This window comes from Macaca mulatta, chromosome 1 (genome assembly GCF_049350105.2).
Source record: "Macaca mulatta isolate MMU2019108-1 chromosome 1, T2T-MMU8v2.0, whole genome shotgun sequence".
Classification (NCBI taxonomy): domain Eukaryota; kingdom Metazoa; phylum Chordata; class Mammalia; order Primates; family Cercopithecidae; genus Macaca; species Macaca mulatta.
The window spans coordinates 31845069-31870984 of record NC_133406.1 but is presented as its reverse complement, the minus strand read 5'-3'; the positions used below and the strand labels follow the sequence as shown (position 1 = coordinate 31870984).

At 35.9% G+C, this 25916-nt stretch overlaps 1 protein-coding gene and 1 pseudogene across 6 annotated transcripts in view; one reads left to right on the top strand and one right to left on the bottom strand.

The window, feature by feature from the left end:
* The window catches only part of RABGAP1L (RAB GTPase activating protein 1 like), an 800696-nt gene that overhangs the window by 582306 nt on the left and 192474 nt on the right, over positions 1-25916 (bottom strand). For all 6 annotated transcript variants that reach the window (XM_078000298.1, XM_015123648.3, XM_078000303.1 and 3 more), the window contains one exon: positions 12952-13045. In XM_078000298.1, the coding sequence (XP_077856424.1) occupies positions 12952-13045 (94 nt within the window). The remainder of the gene's footprint in view (positions 1-12951; positions 13046-25916) is intronic.
* Positions 15796-16931, top strand: LOC106994743 (UAP56-interacting factor pseudogene; annotated as a pseudogene).

Genomic DNA, 25916 nt, shown 5'->3' with positions numbered 1-25916 from the left:
TGGTTCAGTTTCTAGCTGACCCTTAGCCACTTGTTTGGCCAGGCAAACGAAAATGTCTTTTCTCCTCTCTTAACAATTGAAGCACCATTTATCTTTAGAGACTAACATTTAAAAAGAACTGAGTCACTCATAACACTGCTTAACAGCCTTATTTTACTGGTTATCCCAAGTAACAGTACAGCAATTATACCGCATATAGCACCCTATCACTTGAGAGGCACTAATAAATATTAAGCCAGATGCTGCTAGTATATATCTATGACCAGAGAAGATCCAAATAAATAAAACAGAAATTTATAAAAATAATCATTGCTTTCAATATTTCTGATTAAAATGTAACTACACATTGCCATTGCTTTAATACATTAACTGTAGCTATCAGGAACTTGAAAATATGCAACTGGTTATGATACCAGCTGAACTCTACCCTAGAAACAAGATGGATACCTAATACAATTATTTTTAAAGTCACACATAAATCAAATATCTATTAATCATACAGTAATTGGCTAGGTTTTAATGCATGAATAGAAACTCCACAAGGGCAAGAATCTTTGTCTTCTTTACTTATATATCTTAAGCACCTAGAAGCAGTGCTCTGCATATAAAAGGCATTTAATACATTTTTGGTAAGTGAATAAATATAATTATGAAATGAAATTAGTATCTCAATTACAAAAGCTAAACAAAAAAGAATGCTTTTTTAGAAGCAAACATTCTCACTGAATTTAATAGGATCAAAAAAATGCCACAGACTCATCTAGTGGATTTCCTTTGCTTTCAAAGAGGATTTTCTTGAAACTACTTAGGCATGTAAGAACTCTACTTTTAAAGGTGTCTACTGGGGGATAAAATTTCAAAGGGAAAGAGTTATTTCTAACAAAAACAGCAGAAAAAGCAAGAGATGAGGGGGATAAAAGTCACTGAATATGACCACTGAAAAGTCACCAATGGAATTAGAGAAATTTTGATAGGAGGTGGAAGTAGGTGGCTATTAGATACGAGAATATGACACCAGCAGCATGACCCATTTGAAAAAGTTCTCTCCAGAAAAGGAAAGAACTACAACTGAAATTAAAAGATGAGGTGGCATCAAGAAAGGTCGGAGATTTCTCCATCCCACAATAATGAGAAGAACTACATACGGAGAAGTTATACGACCTACATTAAGAAATGTTTCAAGAAAAAGGATAGATTAAAGGTCATTATGAAGATGAAAAGCATACAGATTCTGAATACATTTTCCCACTCTGATGATAAGTAATTAAGAGCCATGAAAAATACAATTAAAATGCCTATTAAATAAGTATCAATTTTATCTTATTCAATAAAAGAGAATGACAGATTTGAAGGTGATTTTACTCGATGTAATAATCCAATACCCAATTTTTTTCCTCCAATGTTCACTTAGTCTTTCTGGTTAGAAAATCTTCTTGTATATTCTTCCTGAAAAAAGTTGACTTATGGCTAAGTATTCACAGTGAGCACTACCTTATTTTTGTCTTTAAACTTTTTCAAGTTTTCCATGCATTTCAAAACCTGAAGCAGTTATCCAGATATTATTCTGCCTAATCCCTTAAGTAATTTAAATAATAGTTAAATCATCATCATTACCATTCTGAATATATTCAACATATGAAGAAATATTGCTACCACTTTTAGTTTTGGTTTTACAAGTTCTCCCATCACAAATGATTTTTTTTTCTCTCTCTCTCTCTCAATCTTTCTTTCTTTAGTTCACATGCTTTTTTCATGCAGCTATTTCTTCAATACACCTTTAACTCCAATCTGCTTTAAAGACCTCCAGTACTGAACTTTTTATATAGTCTGTTCTTAGTTTTCTTTTCTATATTATTTTTATTTTTTCTAATGATTTCAAATTAGTATTGAAATATTTTTCCTTTACATCTTTCTGATAGTATATTTGATTATAAGAATTCTGACTTTATTCATGTTTTGCTTGTTTAATAGAATGATCTAGCTATTTAAGAGTAAGTTCAAAATATTTTCAAACACATTTAAAATTTCACTGGGGCCGGGCGCGGTGGCTCACGCCTGTAATCCCAGCACTTTGGGAGGCCGAGACGGGCGGATCACGAGGTCAGGAGATCGAGACCATCCTGGCTAACACGGTGAAACCCCGTCTCTACTAAAAAATACAAAAAAAAAACTAGCTGGGCGAGGTGGCGGGCGCCTATAGTCCCAGCTACTCGGGAGGCTGAGGCAGGAGAATGGCGTGAACCCGGGAGGCGGAGCTTGCAGTGAGCTGAGATCCGGCCACCGCACTCCAGCCTGGGTGACAGAGCGAGACTCCGTCTCAAAAAATAAAAAAATAAAAATAAAAAAATAAAAAAATAAAAATAAAATTTCACTGAGTATATATACTGTCTCCTCACTTTAAAAAATATTTCCACAAAGCACAAAGTGTAGGACTCCACACGACAGGTGCTTTACCTACATAAATCACAAAAAAAGTCTGTATGTAAATGCCTACCTATTTTTCCTGAGACTTAGGAAATCTCTAAATCGAATGTTTCAGAAAGAAATTCTGAGCACAATTAAAAATATTTGACAATCCTTGTATAAAAGACATAGTAGTTTAAACTTCTATAGTTTAAGCAAATGTTACCCTTTTCATATCATGACATAATTATAATGGCCCAAATAAAAAAAAATATTTGAATTGTAAAAGATGCAACAAGTTTTCTAAAGGTCTAAGAATCAATTGTCTTAGTTTTTAAAAACATTTCCCTCAGACCTTTAAATAATTTCCTCAAGTCCATTAATAAAAATATTATTAGAAATATTTTATTTCTGAAAAAAATGTACACTGAATTTCGGCTGAGAAACTCTGTCAATTCTACCTCAAAAGTCTTTTCCCATTTGGAGCCTCCTCTCCGTACACAGGGTCTGTGAGTTTGGTATAAATATCATCAACCCATGCAATTACCTCCCAATTTGTTTCCTGTTAATCAATGTTCTTTCTACTCCAATATTACCTTCCCTCCCCGCCAAAGAAAAACAAACAAACAAACAAACAAACAATGGGATCGCAGCTTAAAGAAATTTGTTAGATATTGTCTTTATTGAAGTTGGGCAGTAGGCGCAAGAAGCTTCATTGTACTATTTTATTTCTGTATACATTCAAAAATGTCCATTGGGTCTACAATGCTTTCAGAAGGATTTATTGATTATATCACAATTTTCTATTTAAAGGTCTACACGCCTCTATAACATGGTAAACCTTGAGGGTAGAAACTATGTTTACTCATCTTTAAATCAGCAGTGTCTGTTAAAGTCCCTAAGAAAGAATAGATGATTAAGATTTAAAAGTTGAATGAATAAATGAATGAATGAAGTGACTTGGAAAAAAGTGGTCAAGAAATGTGAAAACAGTCTCAGTGTTTCAGTAACTTTGTTAAATAACTGTTATGAGTATGCGTTCCCACCCACATTGATTATAAACCTCAAAGGTAGAAACTGTTGTTTTCTATGTATCTCTAAGAGCCTAAGATGATGCCTCATAAATTTTCATTGAATCAAGTAATAAATCTTGCATTTTAGAAACTAAGTGGAGATCTCTATTTGGCTATTTATTTAGTCATCAAAAGATTTTGTTTTCTTATCCACCATACTGCCATTCTCATAATCTCTCTTTAAAATCATGACCAGAAGCTTCAAGTACTACCTGGGCAATAGTATCAATTTTCCTAGTTTATTCATTCACTCACTAGAACTTCTACACGCTCTTATAAAAACTAATCTAGGCCAGGTGCAGTGGCTCACACCTGTAATCCTAGGACTTCGGGAGGCCCAGGCAGGCAGATCACGAGGTCAGGAGTTCAAGACCAGCCCGGCCAACATGGTGATACCCCACCTCTACTAAAGACACAAAAAATTAGCCAGGTGTGGTAGCCCACACCTGTAATCTCAGCTACTCAAGAGGCTGAGGCAGGAGAATCGCTTGAACCTGGGAGGCAGAGGTTGCAGTGAGCCTAGATCGCGCCATTGCACTCCAGCCTGGGTGACAGGGTGAGACTCTGTCTCAAAAAAAAAAAAACTATTCTAGCAAGGTACCTATATTTATAGAAATGGCAGCCTGCCCACCTGGTTAAAAATGTTCTGGCTCTAATGGCCAGGCACGGTGGCTCACACCTGTAATCCCAGCACTTTGGGAGTCCAAAGTAGGTGGATCACCTGAGGTCAGGAGTTCGAGACCATCCTGGCCAACATGGCAAAACCTCGTCTCTACTAAAAATACAAAAATTAGCAGGGCGTGGTAGCACATGCCTATAAATCCCAGCTACTCGGGAGGCTGAGGCAGAAGAATCACTTAAACCTAGGAGGTGGAGGTTGCAGTGAGTCGAGGTCACCATTGCACTCCAGCCTGGGTAACATGAGTGAAACTCCATCTCAAAAAAAAAAAAAAAAGAAAAGAAAAACAGAAAACACACACACACACCCACACGCACTTCTAATTCTAAAACCAGAGTGGTTTAGATTCAAAAACTGGCTCTGTCATTTACTTGACATGATCATGGGCAAATTACTTACTGGCTGTGAGATCTTGAGCAAGTTACTTACTTGCTGCCATTATATTTTCTGTATTTTTACACTAGCTACCTAACATAGCTATGCCTCAGTTTTCTTATCTCTAAAATGAAGATATGATAATACCTACCTCAGAGAGCTGCTGCAACAATTAACATGGAGAGTGCTTAGAATAGAACCTGGCACATAGTAAGTGCACCGAACTGTCAGTTATTACCTTTGTAGCCACGCCTCACCTTTCCTTCTGTTACAATGAGCTACCTCTGCTTCCAAATTCAACCCCTCCACTAGTCAACATATACATCTTTTCTTGCCTATTCATCAACTTATCCTATAATTATGTCCTCTTTCTCTGACACTATCAAGTTTTCTCTGTTACATCCTTTCTAACAACATACAAACATGCTATATTGCCCATTTAATAAAAAACTCTCAACCCACATCCACTTACTAATGTGTCCTCATTTCCTATCATCCCTTTATAGCAAAACTATTTTTAAGAGTTATCTATATCTGCTGATTTCCAATCCAGCTGGGCTTTCATTCCTGCCTCTCCATTGAAACTGTTCTTAAGATCACCAGTGACACCTAAATTGTTGAACCCAGTGGAATTCTAGGCTTCATTGGACTTCACCTATCAGCATTTGATTACTGTCTCCTTCCTGATAGACTTAGTTTACTCGATTTTTATCTTTATTCTCCTCCCACCTCACTGGTTGTGCTTTCTTGGGCTCCTCTGCATGATCCTCCTCATATTTCCAACTCCCAAACACTGGAGTGGTCGGGGGTGCAGTCTTTGGATGATGTCGTCATCTAAACTCACTCCCTAAGTAATCTCACCCATTTCATTCTAATAGCTTTAAAAACCATCTATATACTGATGACTCCCAAACTCATATTTCCTTCCCTATCTTTTCCTTGAACTCAGTGTTATATGAAAATGACTAATGGACATAGTCACTTGGATGTCTTAAATGCATCTCAACGTCTCCAAAATCTTGATTTTATCCTCCAAATCTCTCTTCTTCTATATTTGAGTAAACAACAAGTCTTCTAGTAGCTCAAGCCAAAAACTCTGACATCAGTGGCCAGTTATTTATTTTTCTCAGGCCACACAGAAAACAGAAGCAAATACTATCATTAGTCTCTTAAAATATATCCAGAATCTGATCACATGTCACCCTCTGCTACCAGCATGGTGCAAAACATAATTATCTCTCCCCTGGATTATTTACAATAGCATTCTACCTATTCTGCCTGCTTCCATCTTTGTTCCCTTTTAATCCATTTTTCACTGGGCAGTCAGAATAATATTTTTAAAATGTTTAAATCAGAATATCTCACCATGACATGATCAAGACACAAATTATTCAAGTAACATTCCCAGGGTTCAAGATGAAGCCAGATATAAGATAAATGAATCTGTGTATAATCTAATGGAGAATATTACAACTTAGATTTCTTAAAACACTATATAAGATAAAAATAATTACCAAATATAGATCCAAATATAGATATATAAAATATTCATAAAATTGGACAGAAATCTGTAATGGTGAGAGATATTTCATTAAAAAATTCAGCCAATAAATATGAATTGAGCACCTACTATACTCTAGGAACTGCAGGAGATGTCTCTAAAACAACAGTGACTTTAAGGAGGTCATGTGCATTTGACATAACTTTGCAGGATAAGAAGAGAAAAGTTAGTTAAGACAGAGTTACCAATGAGTATGCAAGGTATAATGAAGGAACTGTTGTGACAGGAGAAAAGAACACACTTCAAATAGCCATCTATGTATAAGACATAAATTTCCTTTTTTTCCTCTTTTTTCTTTTTTAGATTTAGTGATACTATTCTTGCTTCAGCACCTACTAGCAGTTAAGACTCTGGGCTTTCTTTCTTTTTTGCCGTTTATTTAAGGCACAATTTATACAGAGTAAAATTCACGTTTTTAGTATACAATTCTGTGAGTTTTGACAAATGCAAATAGGTGTGTGACCACCACCATAACCAAGATATAGCATAGTTCCCTCATTTCCCCCATACCCAAATTCCCTGGACCCTCTTGTAGTCAATACCACCAGTCCTTAACAACTACTGACATGCTTCCTATGATGACAGGGTTTCCAGAATATCATACAAATGGAATAACATAGTATTAAGTCACTTGACTTTGGCATATGTCACTTAACATGATACACTTGAGATCCATCAGTTGTGATGTATATCAGTTCATTCTTTTAATTGTTCAGTAGTATTCCATAGAATGAATATACCACAGTTGGTTGATACATTTACTTCTGAAGGACATTTGGGTTGTTTGCAGTTTGGGGTAATTATGAACAAGGCTATCATAAACATTCACATACAGGTTTTAATTTCACCTTGGTAAATACACAGCAGTGGGATTCGAATTGCTGGGTGGTATAACAGTCTTCAACTTTATAAGAAAATATCATGCTATTTTCCAAAATGGTTGCACCATTTTGCATCTCCACCAGCAACATATGAAAGTTGCAGTTGCTATGTGACGTTTTCAATGTCTCCACATCCTTGCCAACACTTGTTATTATCTGTCTTTGTGATTATTGACATCGTAGTGGGTATGAAGTGGTATCTCACTGTAGCTTTGATTGGCATTTCCCTGATGGTTAATGATATTGAGCATCTTTTTATGTGCTACTCGGCCATTTGTATGTCTTCTTTAGAAAATGTCTCTTTAGATTGTGTGGCTCTATTTCTGAACTCTGTTTTCTATGCTACTAATCTCAATGTCTATCCTTGTATCAATACTCTTTTGATTACTGTAGTTCTATAGTAAACCTAGAAATCAGGTAATATGTCTTTTCATTGTGTTCTTCACTTTCAACATTGTTTTGGCTATTCTACTTACTCTGCCTTTCTATATAAATTTTAAAATCAGCTTGTTAGTTGCTACCAAAAAATCTGCTGAGAATTGTATTGAAATTGCACTACTTTTAAGATTAGTTTTGGAATAATTGAAATCTTAACAATATCGAGACTTTCATTCCATGAACATAGTATATATCTTCATTTATTTCTGTCTTCCTTGATGTCTTTGATTACTGTTTTCTAGTATGTCAAAGTATATATCTAGCTCACAATTTGTTAGATTTCTGTCTATTTCATGGTTTTCTTTTATGGTGCTTTTTTGTTTCAACATTTCTATTTTCAATTTTTCATTGCCAGTATATAGAAATGAAACTGATGTGCACATATTGATCTTGTATCTTTTAACACTGTAAAACTCATTTATTAGATCTAGGAGTTTTTTGTTTGTTTTGTAGATTCCTTGGGGTTTTCCACACAGACAATCACATCTCTGCAAATAGAGACAGTGTTATATTTTCCTTTCCAATCTTGTTTGCCTTTTATTTCTTTTCCTTGCTTATTACACTTGCTAAGACCTCTAGTACTACGTTGAGTAAGACTCAGGAGAATAGATATCCCTACCTTATTCCCAGTCTTGGGATCTGACATTCTTAAGTTAGATGTTAGCTGCAGGTTTTTCATAGGTACCTTTTATCAGGTTAAGAAAGCTCTCTTGTATTCCTAGCTTGCTGAGAGATTTTTTTGTTTTTTGGTTTTTTAAAATCATGAATGAATGCTGAATTGTGTCAAATGCTTTTTCTGCATCTATTGAAATGATTATATGGCTTTTCTTCTTTAGCCTATTGATATAAGTGAATAACACTGATTTATTTTCAAATGTCAAAGCAGTCTTGATTCCCAAAATACATCACACATAGTCATGCAACATTATCCTTTTTTAAGTTTACATATTGTTGGATTTGATATGCTAGGACTTGTTGAGGTCTTTTTAGTCTATATTCATGAGGGGCACTGGTCTGCAATTTTCTTTTTTGTAATATTTTCATCTGGTTTTAATAGCATGGTAAGCAAATGACATAAATTAGCTGGAAAGTATTGCCTTCTCTTTTATTTTCTGGAAAGTTTATCTAAAATTTATATACTTTTTTCTTCCTTCCTTCTTTCCTTCCTTCCTTTTTTCTTTCTTTCTTTTCTTTCTTTTTTCCTTTCTTTCCTTCCCTTTCTCTTTCTTTCTCTCTTTCCTTCCTTCTCTTTCCCTTCCTTCCTTCCTCCTTTCTTTCTTTTTCTTTCTTTCTTTCTGCCAGTCTGTCTCTCTCTCTCTCTTTCCTTCCTCCTTTCCTTTCCTCTACTCTTACTCTACTCTACTCTACTCTACTCTACTCTACTCTACTCTACTTTACTTTCTGACAGAGTCTTGCTCTGTCAGTGGCTGGAGTGCAGTGGTGCAATCCTAGCTCACTGCAACCTCCACCTCCTAGGCTCAGGCAATTCTTGTGCCTCAGCCTCCCAAGTAGCTGAGATTACAGGTGCACACCACCACACCTGACTAATTTTTTTGGTATTTTTGGTAGAGACGGGGTTTTACTATGTTGGCTAGGCTGGTCTCAAATTCATGACCTCAAGTAATCAGCTTGCGTCGGCCTCCCAAAGTGCTGGGATTACAGGCATGAGCCACTGCGCCCAGTCTTATTATTTTTTTCTTAAATATTTGGTAGAATTTGTCAGTTTGGCCTCAAATTTTCTCTACTGAAAACTTTTTAACTATAAATTCAATTTTGTCAACTAATATAGGACTATTCAGGTTACTTATTTCAAGTAAGCTTTGGCAATTTATGACTTTCAAGTGTTTGTTGATTTCACCTAAGCTTCTAAATTTATAGGCAGTGAGTTGCTTATAATATTCTTTTATATCCTTGTAATGTCTGTGGTGATCTGTAATGATGTAGCCTCTTTGATTCTTGTATCTGTGTTTTCTCTCTCGTTTTTCTTGATCAGTCTAGTTAGATGTTTATCATTATCAAATATATTTATCTTTATAAAAATTAGCTTCAGTTTGACTGATTTTCTGTAGTGTTCTTCTCAACCCCATTTATTTATATTCTTATTTCCTCGCTTCTGCTTGCTTTGGGTTTTTCTCTTTTTTCCTAGTATCTAAAGATAGAAGCTTAGATCATTGACAGACTTGTTTTCTAGTATAATATGCCATGAATTTTAAACCTATTTTGAAATAAGAGCATGCAAAGGCAAAAAAGAAAAGCATAATTTTTTTTCTATATTAAATTTTGTTTATCATTTTAGAATATTAACTGCCATGTAGAAAATATTATGAATAAATAATTTAAAATCAAACGAAACTTGATTGATAAAAAGCCAGTATCTGTCTCTACTTCCCTTCCCAACCATTCTCACCTTGCCATTTCTCCCAATAAGCATGTGGACTTTTAACTAAATTTCATCTAAGAATCAAGAAAGTGAGATGTTTGCACATATTCTCTTAAATGAAAGAGCCCAGACTGTTATTGTAAATTCCTCAAGAATGGTGACATAATCCCAAACCATAAAAAGACAATAAAAATTAAGGTATTTTCTCAATCTAAGGGCTAGGAAAAGAAAAACAAAACACACAAAAAAACTTTGCAAACATTATTCCATTTCTGAAAGACAAAGCATGCATACATGAGCAAGTTTATAAAAGCTTCACTGGAAAAATGGAACCCAAAAATGTTAAATAACTTGTGCAAGCTACCTATCAAGTTAGCACTACAACTAGAACTCTAATTCAGTTCTGAGTTTTAGCATAATGTATTTTTCCCATTAAATTATATTCCCCTTCCATAGATCTTATCAAGTTGAAATTAGTTTGCCTTTGGGAGTAAATTATGGACAAGAAGAAACATCTTATCCAAAGAAAATTAGTTTCTACAATACCTATATATAGATCTCTAAGAGCTCTTTTGTTGATTAATTTCAACTGGAGTATAAGGTATTAGTTTTAGGTGTCATGTATTTTGCTATACTAGAAAGAATGAATGTGTTGGGCCGGTAAAAAGTAAGCACCCAATTCTCAGTAATGAGAGATCCAGTAAGAAGGGAGCCCTTGTTTTATGAAGTGACCACAATAGAAGACTATGCCCCTGTTCTTGACCAGAGAATCAGGGAAAAATAAATTCTGGCCAGAGAGTAGAGCTGCCACAGGAGACACGTTGCTTATTTCTATGGTGCATGGAGGTCCATGTAAATTCCTAAGCCTTCCCCCAGCAAATAACTTGAAGTGAGAAAGAAAGACACCATGTAACAGTAGAAGCCAAGCTGTGGTATCAATGCATATGCTACCATTCTATCCACTGCTATCAATCACATCCATATGGTTGGACCATAAATGTACACTTTCAGACCAAAGATGAAGAAGATTAGGACAAGTTGTTGGTGCTGTTTTTTATTTACTTTTTTCCTTACCAGTGTTCCTAATAAATAAATCTCTATCTAAAAACATTGGGTATTAAGAATGCCTAATTCAACTGACCCAGATAAATGGGTAAATGAGAATTAGGCCCAGCTTTTACCCTTTTGTAGTCATTTACCCACTGCCTATCAACCACAAGTCCACCTTTCTGTATTCTGCTCAAAGATATAAAGGCCGAGAATCTGCAGACTACATATCCCAAACTCCCTTACCCACTGGCTTCCAGGTTAGATTCTGCCCATGAGTAATAGACATATACAGGTGGAAGGTAGAAGAATGGAAGAACGAATTCCATTGCCAGCACCAGCTATACCATAACTCCTGAAAAATACTAATTCTAGCCAGGCCAAGAAGTACCAGCACCAATGATGTGGTTCTCCCCACCTGCTCCGATACCCGAGATCTGGATATCTCTTCAGAAGTGTGGAACTAAACAGTTGTCCCCTGCCCTGATAGTTCCTTCTAAACACTAGCTCCTATGAGCATCCTCATAATTCTAAGCAACCAGGATGCAGCCCTCTTCAGAGATTCCTGCGTCAGCTCCTCAGACGTCCTCTGAGTTCCTAGATTCTGGTAACAATATTTCTTTCATTTTATTTCTCCAGTCCTATAGGCCATAGCTGTTTCCTACTACTTGGGTTACTCCAGTCATAATGTCTCCTTTCTGCTCTCTCAAACTTCTAACACATTGTAAGTCAATTATCTGCATTAAAATGCTTCTGTTTTAAAAGTTTAGCATGCTTCCTATTTCCCAGCCTGGACTGAGACTGAAAAAGTCACCTGCCTCTAACTAGAACACACTCTCCCATCTTACTTCCTGCCGCTCTCCATCCCCCATTGAAATTGTCCTAACTCAGGACCATCTAAAAAGAGAACTGTTCATCTTAAAGTAAAGTAAGAGAGTAACCCTAAATAAAACAGATAAAAACATATGAGATAAATTTAGATTTAGGTGGACAATGCTTGCAAATGAGTAAATTAGATCCTGGATATAGTGTGGGGTAAAATTGTATAAGATTTCGGAAATGGACAAAAAGATTACTGAACATCATTTCAGTGGAATGGCTGGAACATCTGAGAATTGTGTGACAACACAGAAGTGTGTGCCTTTGTCTTTCACTAGGCTAGTTTACAACTCTCAACATATATAACATAATGGCAATGCAAAGTTTACTGTCCATATCTATGCAAAGGATTCCCATTCATGGTAGTGCAAATGAATTGCAAGGTAAAGAAAATAAATCTCTAAATCAACTCCTTATTTTGATTGGCTCTAATACCTTACTGGTGCTCCATGTGAAAATAAAACCTAAAAGCTATTGGAATGGGAAAAACAAAACAAAACAAAACACTAAGTCTTGAGAGAGATGTGACTGCCCAGACTTTGTAGTCTCCCCTGGACTACCTGCATGCATGTAATCTGATATGCTTATTCAACAATAAATTGAATTTCTATGTCTATACTAGTATGGGGAAGTATTTTGTTGGCAGAATTTTTTCATTACACCAACATATGATAGTCCTTTTAAAAAATGTATTTAAAATAAATATAAAGAGTACTTAATATAATAAATATAAACAGAGTACTCTTTCGTAATTCCACATAAAATACATCAAAATTTAAAGTAATAGTTTTAGTCAGAAAGAATGAAACAAGCTGTGTCAGTGGTAAAATGAGAAATTCTAAACTATACAGCCTATTTGAGTGGTAATAGACTTGGTTTTAAAAAAATGTAACCCTTTAACAGTAGACATTTAAATGCACTGGCAATATAGCATAAAATTGACTCTGCTAAATGATGTGAAATAATAAGACAAATAATAAGGTCTGAGTGAAATAATAAGACAAAGACATCTTCTAAAAGCAAGTTAAATAAAACCATACTTGGGGGGAAGACCTAGCCAAATATAAAGAGTATCTATAAAATATATTTTAATTTTAAGTTTTTAAACATTAAGATATTAAGATAGATTTTAATATTAATCCTTTAAAACCTATTTTAACACAGAGATTTTAATACAACAAATTAACATCAACTATGTAAATATAAAATTTTCAGTATGAAAAATAAAATTTTACCATTTTCCTAGCAATTCTCCCCAAGAATACAGGATCTTCTCAGGACAATCCTTAGACACATCACCTGTTCCACTTGAGAGTTCATTATCACTGTCTGCAGAAGAAACGCAAACACCAACAAACATTACTTTATATATTACAGTAGATACTTTAAATATCATAAAACAAGAAAAATGACTCTGTGTCTAATAAAACAGTCTTCTTTTTACATTATTACATGCATTGCAAAAATAATGGTAAGAACTTCATTAATCTTCAGTGCCTAGATATTTTAAAAGAACAAACTTTTATGAAAATGTCATATACAGTTTACATAACATGAAATTGAAAATACCTATAAATAAATAGCTATATCCAAAGAGTAATGTTTAAAAGGTAGTGGTGGCACAAATTGGTAATTCCTATACGGTGTTCTACTCCACAGATATTCTCAAATTTTATTAATGGGACCAACAAACATAAAAATTAAGGGTCAAACATATATACCTAAATATGACACTGAGAAACATATATGACATGAACACACAAACAACCAGAAATGTTATTTAAAAAAAAAAAAAAAAAAAAAAAAGTTAGGTTTCTTAAGATGTATTCGGAAAAAAAAAAAAAAGATATTTTTAATTAGAGGAAAATTGAAATTGGCCTTTTTATATGGCAATTTTACAAAACACCTCAAAATGCAAAAGAATATGGGTTGATTTACAGTTTATAATCAGTGGTGAAAATGACCAATACTAAACTCTATAAACCTTTTAAGCAGTAGCAGAGGTAGTAGAGAAAAGAAAGAAAGAACAACAGACACAATTTACCTATTATAAAATATTCTTTGACACAGTACTACATAAGAAAAGGCTGGAGAAATACTATCAGAATAAAATAAGATAGCTGAAAATCTATCTGGCAGGTAACAAGTACCAAACTTTTATCAACACTGTGACAGTACAATAGGGATTGGCATTTAGTGGCTCCCACAGGGATCTGTGTTAAGAACAGTATTACTTAGCAAACCACAAAATCCAATGATCCAGTATTAATTAGCACACCACAAAATCCAATGATCTGAGTATATGCAACATCAGAAAACATTAATGTAATAAGTAATGGTTTATTTGGCCAGGTTAAAACGTTAGGTCATAGCCGTACAAAAAAGATTTGATGACATATTTAATAAAATATAACCAAAATATGTCCACATACAGAGACAAATGTTTCATCATCTTTAAAGCAATACTAGGTAAATAAGAATTGTAAGGGACATTTAATGCAAAAAGTGAACATCATTCTGGTAATTAAAATGAAGGCAAAGAAAGTACACACTAGCATGACTGTTCTCACATAAGCAACTGTATGAAGCTTGTAATAAGTTCATCATGAAAATAACAGATATTTTAAAAGTTAAAGCAAATGAAATATTACTACTATAGAAGTAATGTAAACAGAAACAACTGAATGACATAAATAGAAACAACTAAAGCTTTACTGTTATAATACCCTGAGGAACTATCCCATGTAAACAACTATCTTTTATAACATTTATAATTTTTTATTTAAACTGAGGCACTTTTTACAGTGAAAGGAGACTATTAAAAATTATTCTTGGTCAAGTGTGGTGGCTCAGGCCTGTAATCCCTGCACTTTGGGAGGACAAGGAGGGCTTGAGCTCAGGTGTTTGAGACCAGCCTGGGCAACATGGTAAAACCCTGTCTCTATCAAAATTACAAAAAATTAGCTGGGCATGGTGGCATACTCCTGTAGTCCCAGCTATTCAGAAGGCTGAGATGGGAGGATCACTTGAGCCCAGGAGGCCACGGTTGCAGTGAGCTGAGATTGTGCCACTGCACTCCAGCCTGGGTGACAGAGTGAGACCCCATCTCAAAAAAAAATTATTCTGGAAGACAGGTTAAACTTAGACTATGTCATGCAAACAAGGACTGATAATTGGCCCACTTATAAACTATTACCAAGTATAGGTACTTATAAATTGGTATTCAATTAAGCAGAATCCAAGATCATCCCATCTAATACTTTATTCTGATCCACAGTAAATAATAATATGCCAAGGTTTCAGGCTTGTTATTTGATGATGTTGTACATGCCAAATTAGAGACCAGAATCTAGGAACACAACGAAAACAAAAAAAGGAAAAGGAAATAAACATTCCTGGATATCATAAATCTTGATTATAATAAAAATGAGAAATACTGATGACAGAAAATCTTTCAAATTTGTAATACTCTTGCTGGGAAAGGAATTCCTAAGCATAAGAACAAAATCAAAGATACCATTAAAAAGATTTAAAAATCTGATTACCTATAAATTAAAAACATCTATGACAGTATAGAGTATGTATATTTTTTAAAAGCAAAAAAATTTCTAACATTTGACAAATGGCTATTTTCACTAATATACCACAATCTTACTAATCAATAGAATAAAGAAAAATCCAACAGAAAACTGAGCTAAGGATATCAAGACAGTACAGGTCACAATATGTAAAACATGACTAAAATAAAAATGTTATAGAAAACCCATTTCATTAATCTTTTAAATGCAAATTAAAACAATGAAACATATCTACCAATTACATTGACAGACAGTATAAAAATTGATAATACTTAAGTTTTTCTAAAAGCATAAGGAAACAGGCAAGAAGGCTGATGTTTAAATAAGAACAATCTTTTTGAATTTATTAAGATGCTAAGTTAATATATCATTTCATCAAATGTATCCTCCAGAAACACATACTCCAAAGACATATGTGTAACAGGATTTTTAGTGTGTCACTGCTTGTAATAGTAAGAAACTGAACTATCAGCAATCCATCAATATGTTTTACTAGCTAAATTATGGTATATTCAAGAGTATTCCAGAGAACACTATCAAGTAATTTAAATGAATGGGATAAATTGGTCTATGCTGGCAACCACAGGTGGGAGGACAAGGATGCTGCCCAGTAGTCTGCTTGCGTGCATGCATGAGAGGTGGCAGGTCTCCAACTCTGGCCTTCCCCACTGACTGTTTTAGCACCACGTTTCAAGCTATAAACCAGTTTGGTACCCAATTGGCAGAAGCCATGGTGACCTTGTCACAGCTGCTGAAAGCCCGCAGCAACAAAAACCTTGACAAAATTGACATGTCTTTGGATGGTGTCATCAAACCGAATTGAAAGCAAGGAAAAAGCAGACTTTTCCAAAACTAAACAGAAGACTCCAGCAATTTAGGATGAGAATACAATGGGTACTCCAACAGAATTCTGGTGTTGGTAAAACCAGTCTAAGCTGTAGAGGAAGAGTAATGCCTAGAAAGAGACATCCTCATGGATAATCATTGGCCTTGCAGTTAGGAAATCATCTGGAATTGGAAAAGGAATTAGTCCTATGAATTGTCCATGTCTAACTGACAAGAATACAAAACACTACTTTCCAGTGTTAAAAAGAAAGGCAAGCCTTCTGAAACAAAATGAAGTATGTAGGAAACCAGTTGCAGGTCTCAAGAGACCTAACCAGCTAAACAGAAAAAATAACATTACAGCCAATTTTACCAGGAGAAGAAATAAATTAAGCCATCAGAAAGACACTTCACAGGTAACTTTTCTTTTCGGAAGAGGCCTGAAGAAGGTTCAGGCCCAGTTGAACACGGAGCAACTGCTAGATGATGTAGTAGCAAAGAGAACTAGTCAACGCCAGACTTCTATCAGAAACGCAGGAATCTGACTGTATCTACTGACAACCCTGGAGCAGTACAATGCCCAGCAACTGAGAAACCATGATTAATTCACACTGCTGTACCTTCATTCTTTAAAAAACAGCAGCAAAAGAATATAAAGAAAAGTTCCCGTGGGTGTTTCCCTACAATCTGACATAAATAGTGTTGGAAAACAGACAGAGATAGTTTTGAATGAGCAGTTTGGGATCCTGAGAAAACAAAGAGCCACTCTCACATGTAACAAAGGGGGAAGTCACTTTTTAACTGTGGAATAAATCCCATGTTACAGGGACTATTGAGTAATGACTGTGTTTGAAAAGCTGAATTACTAGAAGAGTTCTTCACGGAAATTCAGAAACTTTACTTCAAAATATTTATAAGGGTAAGTAACACTTATTTTTCAAGGTTTAAAAAAAAGGATAAAATAATGCCCTGGAAGAATAACAGGGAGTATACATATCTGTTCTTAGACTTCACAAATGGCTCAGGCAGAACCCATTATCTGTTTGACTTCTTTTGTTCCTTGAGCAGAAGAAAATGACAGAGGGATATTGTTAGTGCTGAGCTTTATTTATTTATTTATTTATTTGGAGATGAAGTCTGGCTCTATCACCCAGGCTAGAGTGCAGCGGCACCATCTTGGCTCACTGCAACCTTCTGGGTTCAAGCGATTCTCCTGTCTCGGCCTCCAAAGTAGCTGGGACCACAGGGGCCCGCCACCACACCTGGCTAATTTTTTTTATATTTTTAGTAGAGATAAGGTTTCACCATTTTGGCCAGGTGGGCCCCAAACTCCTGACCTCAAATGATCTGCCCACCTCGGCCTCCCAAAGTGCTGGGATTACAGGCGTGAGCCACCGCGCCCGGCCTAGTGCTGAACTTTTAACAAGGAATGTGGTTGCAGGAATTAGTCTCAGTTTAAAATGTTGGTGTTTAAAGGCTGTAAATGCATATTTACAAAGTTGTCCGATAGGGCCTTGGAGGAGAAGGTCCAATTTAAAAATCTGAAAATGTGTTTAGTAAATGAAAGTGTAAGAGGAAGTAGTAAGTTGAAGGACAGATAACTGAGATGAAAAACTCAAAACTGAGGTCCTAGGCATACTGTTTGGATTTAGTATATATAGTCTTGAGTCTAGTGTCCACAAATAATTCTTCAAATGATGTTTAGAAGAATTATAATTATTAAAATGAATTCACTACCCTGGATATTTTGATAGTAAAATTTATAGCCATAAAGTGCCAGACTTCTTACTTGAGAAGTTAAAATGTATAAGCTTTAGAGCTTGCTAAATTAAGTAATTTATAGCTCCAAAGACAAAAATATACTGGTATTTGTCACCAAAAAAAATTCAAAATTTATAATAGAGTTACATTGTAACCTTGTTGTTTACCTTTCACTCTGATTTATTGTATGGTATAAATTAAAGTTCAGAGGGCAGAGTAAGATTGCAGAATAGAAGCCTACACGAATCACACTCCCACACCCCCTGGAATACCAAATTTAAACAACCATCTGCACACAGAAAAACACTGTCGTAAGAAGCAAACATCAGGTGAGCAATCACAGTGCATGGTTTTAACTTTGTATTACCAAAAGAGGCAATGAGGAAGAATGGAGAGACAGTCCTGAGTTGCTGATACCAACCCACCCATATCCCTCAGCAGCCGCCTGTGGTGCAGAAAGGCAATTTGTGTACTTTGGGGATAAAGAACACAGCAACTGGGGGACTTCACATTGAATTCAGTGCTGCCCTGTCACAGTGGAGGATAGAGCCATCCTAGGTTCAGCTAGCACCCACACACAGAGGGAGCATTTGGCCCAGCCCTAGCCAGCAGGGAAACACCCATCGAAACAGATGGAACTTGCTCAGCAAGCCTCAACACTGCAAACTGAAATGCTCTGGGATCCTAGGTAAACTTGAAAGGCGTCTAGGACACAAAGACTGCAATTCCTAGGCAACTCCTAGCACTAGGCGTGGCTTAGAGCTAGTGAAATAGGGTGGCATGTGACCCAGAGAGACACCAACTGGCATGGCAAAGGGAGTGCTTATGTCATCACTTCCCCAACCCCAGGCAGTGAAGCTCCCAGCAAGAAAGTGTCTCCTACTTTCTGCTTAAGGAGAGGATAGCAAAGAGTAAAGAGAACTCTGTCTTGCATCTTGGACACCAAGTTACTCACAGTAGAATAAGGTAACGGCAGAGTCATGAGGCCTCAATTCCAGTACCCAGCTCCTAGACATTTCTAGACACACCCTGGGCCATAAAGGATCCCACTGCCTTGAGGGAAGAACCCAGTCCTGGAAGGATTTATCATCTGCTAACTAAAGAACCCTTGGGCCCTGAACAACCAGCACTCATACCCACAAGTATACCATTGACCTTGGGCTCTGAGACATGCTGGTTTCAGGGGTGACCCAGCACAATCCAAAATAAAATTGGAGATAAAAAAGACATTACAATGGATACTGCAGAAATTCAAAGGATCATTTGTGGCTACTATGAGCAACCATATGCCAATAAATGGTAAAATCTAGAAGAAATGAATAAATTCCTAGACACATACAACCTACCAAGATTGAACCATGAAGAAATCCAAAAGCTGAACAGAACAATAATATGTAACAAGATCGAAGTCCTAATAAAGCCTCTAAGTAAAGAATAACTTGAGACTTGATGGCTTCACTGCTGAACTCTACCAAATATTTAAAGAACTAATTCCAATCCTACTCAAACTGTTCTGAAAGATAGAGGAAGAGGGAATACTTCCAAACTTACTCTAGGAGGCCAGTATTACCCTGATACCAAAACCAAAGACATACCAAAAATGGAAAACTATAGGCCAATATCAGTGATGTACACTGATCCAAAAATTGGCAACAAAATACAAGCAAACATGAGTTCGACAATACATTAAAAGGATCATTCATCATGACCAAGTGGGATTTATCCCTGGGATGTAAGAATGTTTCAACATATGCAAATAAATCAATGTGATCCATCATATCAACAGAATGAAGTACAAAAACCATATGATCATTTCAATTAACGCTGAAAAACCACTCTGTAAATGTCATCATTCCTTCATTACAAAAACCCTCAAAAATGAGGATAGAAGAAACATACTTCCATATAATAAAGGTCAAATATGACAGACCCACAGTTAGTATCATACTGAATGGGGAAAAACTGAAAGTCTTTCCTCTAAGATCTAGAACAAGACAAGGATGCCCACTGTCACCACTGTTATCCAACAAAGTACTGAAAGTTCTAGCTAAAGCAGTCACACAAGAGAAAGAAATAAAGGACATTCAACCTAGGAATACAGCTAATTAGGGATGTGAAAGATCTCTTCAAGCAGAACTACAAACCACTGCTAAAAGAAATCAGAGATGGCCGGGCGCGGTCGCTCAAGCCTGTAATCCCAGCACTTTGGGAGGCCGAGGCGGGTGGATCACGAGGTCAGGAGATCGAGACCATCCTGGCTAACATGGTGAAACCCCGTCTCTACTAAAAATACAAAAAACTAGCTGGGCATGGTGGCGGGCGCCTGTAGTCCCAGCTACTCGGAGGCTGAGGCAGGAGAATGGCGTAAACACGGGAGGCGGAGCTTGCAGTGAGCCGAGATCGCGCCACTGCACTCCAGCCTGGGTGACACAGCGAGACTCAAAAAAAAAAAAAAAAAAAAAAGAAATCAGAGATGAGCAAAAACAAATGAAAAACATTCCATGCTCATATACAGGAAGAAGTATTGTGAAAATGGTCAAACTGCCCAGTGCAATTTACACATTCAAGGCTATTTCCATCAAACTACCATTGACATTCTTCAGAGAACTAGAAAAAAAATTTTAAAATTCATACGGAACCCCAAAGAAGATTGAATAGCCAAGGCAATCCTAAGCAAAAAGAAACAAAGCTGGAGACATCATGCTATATGACTTCAAACTATACTACAGGGCTATGGTAACCAAAACAGCATGACACTGATATAAGAACAGACATATAGAACAATGGAAGAGAATAGGGAACCCAGAAATAAGACCGCACATCTACAACTATCTGCAACAAACCTGACAAAAACAAGCAATGAGGAAATGATTCCCTATTCAATAAATGGCACTGGGATAACTGGCTAGCCATATGCAGGAGATGAAAACTGGACCCCTTCCTTACACCATGCACAAAAATCAACTCAAGATAGATTAAAGACTTAAATGTAAAACCCAAAACTATAAAAATCCTTAAAGACAACCTCAGCAATACCACTTGAGACATCGGCACAAAGATTTTATGATGAAGATGCCAAAAGCAACTGCAACAAAAGCAAAACTTGACATATGGTATCTAATTTAACTAAAGAGCTTCTGGCACAGAAAAGAGAACAATAACAACAAAACACTATCAACAGAGTAAACAGACAACCTACAGAATGAGAGACCATTTTTGCAATTTATGCATCTGACAAAAGCCTAATATCTAGCATCTATAAGGAACTTAAACAAATTTACAAGAGAAAAACAACCCCATTAAAAAGTGGGCAAAGGACATTAACAAACATCTCCCAAAAAAAGACATACATGGGGCCAACAATCAATGAAAAGACCTCAACAACACTGATCATTAGAGAAAAGCAAATCAAAACCACAATGAGATACCATTTCATACCAGTCAGAATGGCTATTACTAAAAAGTCAAAAATAACACATGCTGGAGAGGCTGTAGAGAAAAAGAAATGCTTATACACTGTTGGTGGAGTATAAGTTAGTTCTGCCTTTGTGGAAGACAGTGTGGCGATTCCTCAAAGACCTAAAGACAGAAATGCAATTTAGTCCAGCAATCCCATTACTGGGTATACCCAAAGAAATATAAATTGTTCTATTATAAAGGCACATGCACACGTATGTTCACTGCAAAACTATTCACAATAGTAAAGACATGAAATCAACCTAAATGTCCATCAATGATAGACTGGGTAAAGAAAATGTGGCACATATACACAATGGAATGCTACGTAGCCATAAAAAAAATGAGATCATGTCCTTTGCAGGGACATGGATGGAGCTGGAAACCATCATCCTTAGCAAACTAACACAGGAACAGAAAACTGAATAGTGCATGTTCTCACTTATAAGTGGGAGCTGAATGATGAGAACACATGGGCACATAGAGGGGAACAATACACACTGGGGCCTATCGGATGGTTGAGGGTGAGAGAAGGCAGAAGATCAGGAAAAGTAATTAATGGGTACTAGGCTTAATACCTGGATGATTAAATAATCTGTACAACAAACCCCCATGACACACATTTATCTATGTAACAATCTGCATATGTACCACAGAACTTAAAAGTATTTTTTAAAAGGTAGAAATAAAGGGCATCATACTGAAAAGGAAGAAGTCACATGAAACTTGCTTGCAGATGATACCATCTTATATTTGGAAAAAACTTAATTCTCCACTAACAAAACCACTAGAACTGATAAATTCAATGAAGTTTCAGGATACAAAATATACATACAAAAATCACTAGCATTTCTATATGCCAACAGTGAACAATTCAAAAAGGAAATCAAAAAAGTAATCCCATTTACAATAGCTACAAATAAAATTAAATACCTATAAATTAACTTAACCAAAGAAGTAAAAGATCTCCATAATAAAAACTATAAAATGCTGATGAAAAAACTGAAGAGGACACCAAAAAAATGCAAAGATATTCCATGTTCATGGATTGGAAGAATCAATATTATTTAAATGTCCAGACTACCCAAAGCAATCTACAGATTTAATGTAATCCGTATCAAAATACCAATGACATTCTTCACAGAAATAGAAAAAAATCCTAAAATTTATATGAAATCACAATAGACTCAGAATAGTCGAAGTTATTCTGAGCAAAAAGAACAAAACTGGAGCAATCACATTACTGACTTCAAATTATACCACAGAGCTACAGTAACCAAAACAGCATGGGACTGGCATGAAAAAAGACATAGAGACCAATGGAATAGAAGAGAAAACACAGAAACTAAGTCCATGCATCTACAGTGAACTCTCTTTTGACAAAGATGCCAAGAATATACATCCGAGAAAGGATAGTCTCTTCAATAAATGGTGCCAGGAAAACTGAATATCCATAGGCAGAGGGATGAAACTAGGTCCCTAACTCTTGTCATATACAAAAACCAAATCAAAATAGATTAAAGACTTAAATCTAAGACCTAAACCTAGAAAGCTACTACAAGAAAACATTGGGGAAACTCTCGAGAACATCAATCTGGGCAAAAATTTCTTAAGTAATATCCCACAAGCACAGGAAACCAAAGCAAACATGAACAAATGAGATCATATCAAGTTAAAAAGTTTCTGCACAGCAAAGGATACAATCAACATAGTGAAGAGACAACCCACAGAATGGGAGAAAATATTTGCAAACTACCCATCTGACAATGGATTAATAACCAGAATATATAAGGAGCTAAAACAACTCTATAGAAAAGAATTTAAAAATCCAATTTAAAAATGGACAAAAGATTTGAATAGACAGTTCTCAAAAGACATACAGATGGCAAAGAGGCATATGAAAACGTGCTCAACATCATTGATCGTCAGGAAAATGCAAATCAAAACTACAATGAGCTATCATCTCACCCCAGTTAAAATAGCTTATATCCAAAAGTCATGCAATAGCAAATATTGGTGAGGATGTGCAGAAAGGGGAATTTTTGTACACTGTTGGTGGGAATGTAAATTAGTACAGCCACTACAGAGAACCGTTTGGAGTTTCCTCAAAAAACCAAAAATAGAGCTACCATATGATCCAGCAATCCCACTGCTAGGTATACACCCACAAGAAAGGAAATGAGTATATTAAAGATATATCTGCACTCCCATGTTTATTGCAGCACCACTCACAACCGCCAAGATTTGGAAGCAACCTAAGGTGGTATATGTACACAACAGAATACTATTCAGTCACAGAAAAGAATGAGAGTCTATCATTTGCAACAACATGATTGGATCTGGAGGTCATTTTGTTAAGTGAATAAGCCAGGAACAGAAAGACAAACATCAAATGTACTCACTTATCTAGAGGAGTTAAAAATTTAAACAACTGAACTCAGGGAGATAGAGAATAGAAGGATGGTTACCAAAAGATGGGAAAGATAGTAGGGGGATAGGGTGGAGGTAGGGATAATTAATGGGTTAAAAAAATAAGGTTAGAAATAATGAATAGAGGCCAGGCATGGTGGCTCACGCCTGTAATCCTAGCACTTTGGGAGGCTGAGGTGGGCGGATCACCTGAGGTCAGGAGTTCGAGAACAGCCTGACCAACATGGAGAAACCCTGTCTCTACTAAAAATACAAAATTAGTCAGGCGTGGTGGCGCACGCCTGTAATCCCAGCTACTCAAGAGGCTGAGGCAGGAGAATCACTTGAACCTTGGAGGCAGAGGTTGCAGTGAGCCGAGATCGCACCACTGCACTCCAGCCTGGGCAACAAGAACGAAACTCTGTGTCAAAAAAAAAAAAAAAGAAAGAAAGAAAGAAATAATGAATAAAATTAGTAGTTAATAATACAATAGGGAGACTATAATCAATAATAATTGTACATTTTAAAATAACTAAAAGAGTATACTAGGATTGTTTTAACACAAAGGATGTTTCAGAGGATAGATACACAATTTTCCATGATGTCATTATTATTCTACACAAGGCTGTACCAAAACAGCTCATGTATCACATAACTATATACAGCTACTATATATCCACAATCTTTTTTTTGAGACAGAGTCTCCCTCTGTTGCCCAGGCTGGAGTGCACTGGTGCGATCTCAGTTCAATGCAAGCTCCACCTCCCGGGTTCATGCCATTTTCCTGCCTCAGCCTCCAGAGTAGCTGGTACTACAGGCACCCACCACCACGCCCAGCTTATTTTTCATATTTTTTTAGTAGAGACAGCATATTTCTGTGTTAGCCGGGATGGTCTCGATCTCCTGACTTTGTGATCTGCCTGCCTTGGCCTCCCAAAGTGCTGGGATTACAGGTGTGAGCCACCATGCCCGGCCATCCACAAAATTTTTTTAAAAAAATAAACAAAATGAATAAAAAGGGTAAATATCAAAGTCCAATATTAAGACAGGAGATGAAAACTAGAAAAACTAATTAATTAATTAATTAAAAATCAAGAGTTTATGGGGAGAAAAGAGTTCCTCTCTCCACCTCTGATAGGATGGAAGGAGTTAGTCTGTTGTACCAAGATACTGCTAAAAGTCATCAGATGTTATATACTGTAAATTACAGTATAATGCCAAATACACCAAAATACCACAGCTACAAGTTGTATGTTTGGTCATTTTGAAGCTTGGCATATTAGTTTACTATAATGTTAAAAACATCTAAGCAAGCGATAGTTTCTCTAGAGCATATTATTAGTGTTGACTTTTCCTGCAAAACAAAAAAAAACATTATCATTCTTATTTTCATAAATAATGTAACTTTTATGACTATACAGATCTTTTTGAAAAACTGTAAGAAATTATGCCAAACTATTACTAGCAATTATGTTTCAGTACCTCCAACAGTATCTTACCACATAGCAAGCACGAAATATTTAGGGAATATTTTGTTTATTTCTGAGTTTTATATTTCTGAAATATTCTAATCTCTTATAAGTATGCATAATGATAAGGATGGCAAAAAAAATTTAACTTTTGAACAATTCCTATTGCTATATGAAACAAAAACCTATTATTATAAACTCCAACAATGAGCTATAAAATCTCACTGTTAACAACAATTACTGTCTTCCTGACAAGCTCCCAAATTATTTTCCACTACAAAAGGATATTAGAACTATAAAAACCTAGATTATCAGAGGAGAATCACAGGAAAATAAAAGATAATGAGCACAATTTGAAGTAAAACCAGATCCCTGATGAACAAGTAAGGGAGAGGCAACAGCAAATCAGGGGCCAAACAGTTGGATGGAAAAACAGTTCTTGGCCAGGGAGGCTAGGAACCCCAGGCTCTTATTAAATGTCTTCCTTTTTTATCTATATTCCATTCACTGCTCTAAATTTTAAAGGCATTAACCCATTTAATCCTCTAAAAACCTAATGAGGTAGTCACTATTAGTTTGCCCATTTTAAAAACGAGAAAATTGAGGCAGAGAGAGGTTAAGTAACTTGCCTAAGGTTATCCTGCTAATAAATGATAAAAGGTTAGAATTCAACCTGTGTTTGAATCCAGAGTCAAATACTAC